We start from the raw sequence: 8654 nt of genomic DNA, 5'->3' as shown, positions 1-8654 counted from the left end.
TCCAGTTGTCCCACTTTTCACCAACACTCAGTAGTGTCACATAGTGGTATCTCGTGGCTTTAGTTTTCATTTTACTGATTCTTAATGACATTGAGCACTTTTCATATGCTTATTGGGCTTTGTCCTCTTGTGAAATATCTGTTCAAGTTTTGCCCATTTTTATATTGGGTAGACTATCTTTTTTGTATTGACTTGTTGGTTTTTAAAATATGTTTATTCTGGATATGAATCCATTGTTGACTGTATCGTATTGTGAGAATATATTTGGTGAAAAGAAGCTCTTAATTTTACTATACAATTTACCAATGTTCTCCTTTATAGTCGGCATATTTTGTTTAAGAAGTCTTTGCATATTCCAACCAGGATCATGAAGACGTTCTTCTGTGTTTTCTTCTAATAAAATCTTTTTTGTTTTACCTTTCACTTTTAAATCAGAAATCTTACTGAATTTATTTTTGTTAATAATGTGAAATAGGATTTAAGGTAGAAGTTTTCTCTTATGGATTTCCAGTTGTCCCAGCATTATTTATTGAGAAAAACCATCCTTCTCTTACGATACCAGTTTTCCACCTTTGTCATGTAAAAGGTGATCATATATGTGTGATTTTGTTTCTGGACTCTATTCTGTTTCACTGATCAGTTTATTTTTCCTTGTACCAGTACCACACCATTTTAATTGTATCTTTATAATGGATCTTATCAATAACAATACAAGGATAGCTTTAGCTTGCTAATTGAGTTAATTGAGCAAAGTGGAGAGTGGTACATGATGAATGCATAGAGATAGGTAGGAGTGGGAGAAATCTGTTATTCTAAAGTCAGTAGAAAGCCACAAGAGGATTATACGAATGAGGTCATTTATTTTATGTTTTTAAAAGATAACCCTGATCCAGGGCTTCCCTGGTGGCGCAGTGGTAGAGAGTCCGCCTGCCGATGCAGGGGACACGGGTTTGTGCCCCGGTCTGGGAAGATCCCACATGCCGCGGAGCGGCTGGGCCCGTGAGCCATGGCCGCTGAGCCTGTGCGTCCGGAGCCTCTGCTCCGCAACGGGAGAGGGAGAGGCCACAACAGTGAGAGGCCCGCTTACCGGACAAAAAAAAAAAAAAAAAAGATAACCCTGATCCAGCAAGGATATAAAAGACTTGGAACAACCCTATCAACCAACTTAAACTAAATGTCATCTATAGAAGACTTCACCCAACAACAGCAAAATGTACATTCTTCTTAGGTGTACATGAAATATTCTCCAGAATAGACCATAGAACTAATGTCAATACAATTAAAAGGATTAAAACCATACAAAGGGGCTTCCTTGGTGGCGCAGTGGTTGAGAGTCCGCCTGCTGATGCAGGGGACATGGGTTCGTGCCCCGGTCCGGGAGGATCCCACATGCCGTGGAGCAGCTGGGCCTGTGAGCCATGGCCGCTGGGCCTGCGCGTCCAGAGCCTGTGCTCCGCAACGGGAGAGGCCACAACAGCGAGAGGCCTGCGTACCGCAAAAAAAATATATATATATTTTTTTCCTACCACAGTAGAATTTAATTAGAAGTCAACAGCAGAAGAAAATTTGGGAAATCCACAAATATTTGGAAATTAAACCAAAAAAGATTTTAATAACTTGTAGGTCAAAGAAGAAATCACAAGGAAGATAGGAAAATATTTTTCACTGAATGAAAATCAAAACACATCAGGATGTGTGGGATGAAGCCAAAGCATTGCTTAGAGGAAAATTTTTGTCTGTAAACACCTATATTGGGAAAGAAAACAAAGATCTCAAGTCAATAACCTAAGATTCCACTTAAATAATGAGGGGGTGGGAGAACTAAACCCAAAGTAAGAAGGATGGAAATAAAGATTAGAGGGGAAAATAAATGAAATAGAAAACAGAGAAACAAGAGAGAATATCAGTGAAATAAATCCTTTATAAAGATCAACAAAATTGACACACTTGACCAAGAAAAAAAGAAAAGACAAGTTACCAAAATGAGGAATGAAAGGAATTTACTATCAAATTTACAATATATAAATGGATTATAAGGGAATAATATGAACAATTTTATGTCAACAAATCAGACAAATGAAATGGACCAATTCCTACAAAGACAAAAGGACCCCAAATACTGAAACACTCAAGAAGAAATAGAGAATCTGAATAGTAAAGAAATTGAATTAATACTTAAAAATCTTCCACAAAGAAAAACTCAGGCCCAGATGACTTTACTGGTGATTTCTATCAAATATTTAAAGAAGAAATAATGCCAGTCATTCACAAACTCTTACAGAACACAAAGGAGGGACTTCCCTGGTGGTCCAGTGGTTAAGACTCTGAGCTCACAATGCAGGGGGCCTGGGTTCGATCCCTGGTCAGGGAACTAGATCCCACATGCTGCAACGAAGGTCCTGCATGCTGCAACTAAGACCTGGTGCAGCCAAATAAATAAATCAATATTTTAAAAAAAAAGAGGAGGGAATACTTCCCAGCTCATTCTTTGAGGCCAGTATTTCCCTGATACCACCCAAAGCCAGGAAAAGACATCACAAGAAAAGAAAACTACAGACCAGTATCTCTTATGAATATAGTGATTAAAATCCTCAACAAAATACTAATAAACAGAATCTAGCAGCATATAAAAAGGATTATACACCATGATTAAGTAGGATTTATTCCAGTAATGCAAGGAAGTTTTAATATCTGAAAATCAATATAACACTGTATTAATAGAATAAAGGAGAAAACAGCGTGAACATTTCAGTAGATAAAGTATTTTAAATCCAACATCCCTTCGTGATAAAACTCTCAACAAACGGGATAGAAGGGAAACTTCACTGTGATCAAAAAGGCATCTACAAAATCCTACAGCTAACATCATGCTTGTTGAAGGAAAATTGAGAATAAGGCACTGATGTTCACTCTTGCTACATAGGTTCTAGCCAGTGTAATCATGCAAGAAAAAGAAATAAAAGGCATTCAGATGGAAAAGAATAAGTGAAACTGTCTTTTACTTGCAGATAACTATATATAGAAAATTCTAAAAAATCCATCAAAAAACTATGAGTTCAGCAAAGTTACATAATACATGATCAATGTACAAAAAACAGTTACTTTTTTTTTTTGCTGGATGTAAGAAAATGTTTAATTTCCATATGGTGCCTGGGGTGGGGTCTGGTCGGGGGGTACATGCCGGTGTTCCCTGGTCCCCACCCCTATAACTGCTGGGCGGCCCTGAGGATACACAGGAAGTAGGTCTTGTGGGCAGGCAGCCTGGCATGAGAGGAGCTCTGGGTCCCCTCTTCGAGGACATCCTCGTGGGTACCCTTTCGGAGCCCATCCCGGATGGCCTGCAGGTGGTGTCGCTTCTCACTGAGCCAGTGGTCGCTCTCCTGGGCATCCTGGTGGGACCTCCGCCGTGGCAGCTTCCTGATCCAGAAGGCCATTCGAGGGTGGGGTTCCGGGTGGAAGCTGTCCACGGCCTTTGGGACAGGCACAAGGGCCTCCTTCTCCTCTTTCTTGGGTACCTTCCAGTCACCCTGCAAGCTCCCCTCTCCTGGCTCATTGGATGCCACCACCTTCTCAGAGATCAGCACCTCTCCTGTCTCGTTGTTGGTCACCTTGTCAATCTGGAGGTGGCCGGAGAGAGTTTTGTCTCCCAGCCTGTGCTTCTGGTTCTCTTCATAGTGGTAGTTCCTAGGGAGGCCCTGGAAGTCCATAGGAGCAGAGAAGAAGCTGTCCATGACCCACAGCAGGTCATCCTGGGGTTTCAGGAAAAGCCGGATGAAGCCTTGGAGCAGACTCTCGAGACCTAGAAAACCCGAGGAGCTCTCCTGGGCGTCACCATCGCGGATCGGGGCTGCAGTGGAGGGGGGCATCAAGGCAGAGGTGAGCAGCAGCAACAGGACCAGTGGGTGCCACATTGTGGGGCCGGCCGGGAGGCTTCTCCCACGCCCCGCCCCTTCTTCTGGGACCCGCCTTTATACTAGACCACAGCCCGGTCACCTGACTCTCAAGACTCTGGCCGTCCACGGACTGTTAAATCCAAACAGTTCTGATCTCCAGCCCAGGCTGGATACCTGGAACGTTGGATGAGCTCCTCAGGCCTAGACTCGCCTCTATTGTCTGACCACGCCCCCGTTTGTTGACCTCACCCATGAGCCCAGCCCTCTATTGGACTGTCACGCCCTTAAGGGAAGGGCCACGCCCCTTGAGCCAGAGCCAGGCGTTGATTTCAAGTTCACACCCCCATAGTCAGACCACGCTCCTGTCGGTTGACCTCGGCCCTGGATAACCAGTGTTGCCTCTGTTCTCTGATCGTGGCCATCGTGCTGGAGTCCAAACAGTTATATTTCTATGTGCTAGTACTAAACAATTCAAAAATGATCTTAAGAAAAAATATAATAAAATGCCTAGGAATAAATCTAACAAAAAAAGCATAGGTTTTGTACACTGAAAACTATAAAATATTGCTGAGGGAAATTAAAGATCTAAGTAGAGAGACATTCCATGTCATGGATTGGGACACTCTACTGTTAAGATGTCACCTCTCCCAAATTGATCTATAGATTCAACACAGTCCCTGTAGAATTACAGCAAGTTTTTTTGTAGAAATTGACAAACTGATCCTAAAATTTATATATTAATGCAAAGGACCCAGCATCAAGCAATTTTTTAAAAGAACAACATGGGAGGACTTAACACTTCTTGATTTCAAAACTTTCAATAAATCTACAGTAATCAAAACAGGGTGATATTAGCCTAAAGATAGACATACAGATCAATGGAACAGAATGTAGAGTACAAAAATAAACTCATATTTAAGTCCATTGATTTTCAAGAAGGGTGCCAAGATATATAGGGAAAAGAGTCTTTTTGACAAATGGTGATGGGACAATTTTGACCCTTACCTTACACAATATGCAAAAATTAAAATGGATTAAGAACGGAAACTATAACACTTTTAGAAGAAAACATAGGGAAAAGTCTTCATGACCTTGGGTTAGTCAGATTTCTTAGATATGATACCAAAAGCATCCATTTAAAAAATTGATAAATTGGACTTTGTCAAAATTAAAAACTTTGTGCATTAAAAGACACCATTAAGAAAATGGATAGACAACATACAGAATGGGAAAAAATATTTGCAAATCATACTTGTGATAAAGGACGTGTATCCAGAATATACAAAGAGCTCTTAAAACTCAAAAATAAGGCAAACAATCCAGTTTACAAATGGGAAAATATTTGAATAGACATTTGCAAGAGAAGACAGACAAATGGCTAAAAAGCACAGGGAAAAAACGGATCATAATTAGTCATTCAGAAATCCAAGTTAAAACCACAACACAATACCACTTTTCATCCACTAAAATGGCATGACCAAAATGAACAGAATATAACAAGTGTTGGGGAGGATGTGGTGAAAATGGAGTCTCATATGTCGCTGGTGAGGATGTGAAACAGTGCAGCCACTTTGGAAAACAGTTTGACATTTTCTTAAAATTTAAACATAAATTCACCCAGAACTTCTGTCCACCCAAGAGAAATGAAAGCATATGTCCACACAAAGACTTGTATGTGAATGTTCACAGCATTATTTGTAGCAGCTAAAATATGGAAACAATCCGCATGTCTATCAACTGGCGAATGGATAAATAAAATGTGGTCTATCCTTACGATTGAATATTCAGCAACAAAAAGAAATGAACTTCTTATACATGATACAAGATAGATGAACCTCAGAAATAGTATGCTAAATGAAAGAAGTCAGATTCAAAAGATTATATATTGTCTGATTCCATGTACCTGAATGACCTCTGTAGAGAAGAGGTCAGCAAACCTTTTCGGTAAAGGGCAGTGTAGTAAATATTACAAGCTGTGTGGTCCATGCGATCTCTGTTATACATATGTATAGATAGATATAGGTACATAGATATATTCAACTTTCTTATTAAAAATATTATATATTTAACTTTAGTGATTGTACAAATTTACACACTACCAGGAGTAACTATCTGGGAATAATGACACTTTTATTTTTTTCTGATCTTTATTTCTTTTTCTCACCCTATTATACCATCTAGGGTGCACAGTACAATGCTGCACAAAAGTGGTGAGAGCATATAACAGTTTATATTTCACCATTATGTAAGATATGAGGTTAAGGAATTTTTCTAGTTTTTGTTTCCTAGTTCTTGTTCCCTAAAAGTTTTCATCACGAATTTATGTTAAATTTTATCAAGTGTACTTTCTGATCTACTGAGATAACCATAGGAGTTTCCTGCTCTAGTTTGTAAATGTAGTGAATTCCATTTACTAATTTTTGTATATTAAATGAATCTTTCATTTGTGAGATAAACCCAACTTACATAATGTATTATCATTTTTATATATTATTGGATTCAGTTTGTTAATATTTTGTTTAGGATTTTTGCATCTTTGTTCATACCTGATATTGATTTGTAGTTTTCCTTTCTTGTAACATCTTTCAAGTTTGGTATCAAGGTTATACATGCTCTATAAAACTCACAGGGAAGTTTTCTTTTTCTATTTGGTGGAAAAGTTTGTGAGAGATTGGCATTATATCATCCTTAAGATTTATGAAACATTGGCATTATAACTTCTTTAAATGTGATAGAGGGAATTCCCTGGTGGCACAGTGGTTAAGAATCTGCCTGCCAATGCAGGGGACATGGGTTCGAGCCCTGGTCCGGAAAGATCTCACATGCCGCGGAGCAACTAAGCCCATGCACCACAACTACTGAGCCTGCTCTCTAGAGCCCGTGAGCCACAACTACTGAGCCTACATGCTACAACTACTGAAGCCCACACGTCTAGAGCCTGTGCTCCGCAACAAGAGAAGCCACCACAGTGAGAAGCCCACACACCACAATGAAGAGTAGCCCCCACTCGCCGCAACTAGAGAAAAACCCACGCACAGTAACGAAGACCCAAAGCAGCCAAAAGTAAATAAATAATTTTTTTTAAATGTGATAGAATTTGCCAGTGAAGAATCTGTGTGTGCGTGTGTATAAGTATATGCACATTTAGAACTGTTATGTATTTTCCATGAATTGAACTTTTATAATTATAAAGTAAATCTCTTTATCTCTAATTATGCTTTTTGCCTTAAAGTATCCCAGCTCTTTTACTTTATATTTACCGTGGTATAATTTATTCCATTCTTTTACTTTCAACTTTCCTCTGCCCTTATATTTAAGGTGTGTCTCTTCTAAGCAGTATATTTTCAAAATCTTTTCTGACAATCTTAGCCTTTAATTGAAGCATTTGCTTAATTTACACTTAATGTATTTCCTGTGTTAAGTCTTTGTTTGATAACTCCACCATTGGATCCCATCTGGACTGTTTCCATTGTCTGCTGGATATTTTTGATTGAGTGTTGGACATTGTGTATGAAAAATTACAGAAATAATTCAAGGCTCCTGATGATGTTATCTTCCTCCAGAGAAAACTTATTTTTGCTTCTGATGGTCTATTTGGCTAGGGGCACTAAGAATTCCAAATCTTCTTAATCCAATAGGGATTTGAGATGATTCAAGTGTGAGTTTAAGATCTTGCTGGTCTATTTCTTTCTAGTTTATCCTTATTCCTAGAATGTAGTGTTCGTTTTACATGAGATAACAAATCTCTTATTGTTTAACCTATATTTATTTGGCTTGTTTTTTACTTGCTACCAAACACATCCTAATAAATATAAGTGCCCTGTGAAGAAAGTATTCTCAGTCTAATAAGTTTGGGAAATACTATACATTAAATTTTCCATTTAGAGATTCACAGAATACATTACCTATTAAAAATCAATGAAATTTTACATTAAAGAAAGTTTGTTTAACCCTCTTCTTAAGAAAATTATTTGAAGAAAGAATTCTTTTTAAAAACCACTTGCTAAATCTCATGGAATTAGTATTTTCTTCTGTTGACTTGCTAACTACTTCCTTTTCTTCAAGCATAAAAGTCAACTCTTCCTGGGGGTGTTGATCTCCAATTTAGAGACTAAGCTCCATCTTAGTACTCATGGAACTGTATGATTGTATGCACGTGTGTGTGTGTGTGTGTGTGTGTGATTTGTTTGTTTACTTGTGTATCTTTCTCATTAGACTGTGTGCTCCTTGAGGGAGTTGGGGGTATACATTATTTTGTGTGACTCTAGTGCCTGGCCTTTTAATTTGACATTTAATAAATCTTGACAAATGAATAAGAATAGCTATGGAACACAAGAGCTCTTTAGACTGCTGAAGTGCAAGGAAATGTTTGAGGTCAATCCTAAAGAGATGTTTTTGACCTGTGAATCCAGGGAGAATCTTCCGCCTGATCCGTGACCCTCCTCAGATTACAAGCAGGATTTCTTGTGAATAGGCTATTTGGTCTGCATGGTCCTTCCTCACTCCTTAATTGCGATTTTATAAGGTGGAACTCTACCTCCACTCTCTAGTACTGGCTTTCTTCTGAGATTTGTCAGTATATGGCATAGTTAATTGTCTCTGCAAGAGCATGAGAGTTTCATGAGGTCAGGAACTCTTGTTTATTTTACTGCTGTTCCTAGAACAATGCTTTACATGATCAATACACATTTGATGCATGTAATCATGTGCTGTTTCTCATCCCCTGCCCCCACCAGGGGAGCATCATGCCCAGACCTGACC

General features: G+C 38.8%; 1 protein-coding gene across 2 annotated transcripts; it reads right to left on the bottom strand.

Annotated features, from left to right (window-relative positions):
• Positions 1-3177: 3177 nt before the first annotated feature.
• LOC309814286 (dickkopf-like protein 1) lies at positions 3178-4007 on the bottom strand. Of its 2 annotated transcripts, XM_082639913.1 has the most exons (2): positions 3609-4007; positions 3178-3515 (listed from the first exon to the last, which is right to left on the bottom strand). In XM_082639913.1, exons 1-2 carry the CDS (start codon positions 3909-3911, stop codon positions 3204-3206), a joined length of 615 nt encoding a protein of 204 aa, XP_082496039.1. In that variant the 5' UTR covers positions 3912-4007; the 3' UTR covers positions 3178-3203. The 2 variants fall into 2 exon arrangements, with proteins under 2 accessions (XP_082496039.1, XP_082496038.1); XM_082639912.1 differs by having other exon boundaries at positions 3178-4007.
• Between the last annotated feature and the right edge of the window lie 4647 nt (positions 4008-8654).

Source organism: Mesoplodon mirus (assembly GCF_964341445.2).
Source record: "Mesoplodon mirus genome assembly, chromosome: 13".
Taxonomy (NCBI): Eukaryota; Metazoa; Chordata; class Mammalia; order Artiodactyla; family Ziphiidae; genus Mesoplodon; species Mesoplodon mirus.
Note: the sequence above shows the minus strand (reverse complement) of the source record. Positions and strands in the feature narration are given on the sequence as shown.

What these genes read in the sequence shown, in the direction of transcription:
- LOC309814286 (XM_082639912.1), bottom strand. Translation starts at nt 3,911, where the DNA reads ATGTGGCACCCACTGGTCCTGTTGCTGCTGCTCACCTCTGCCTTGATG.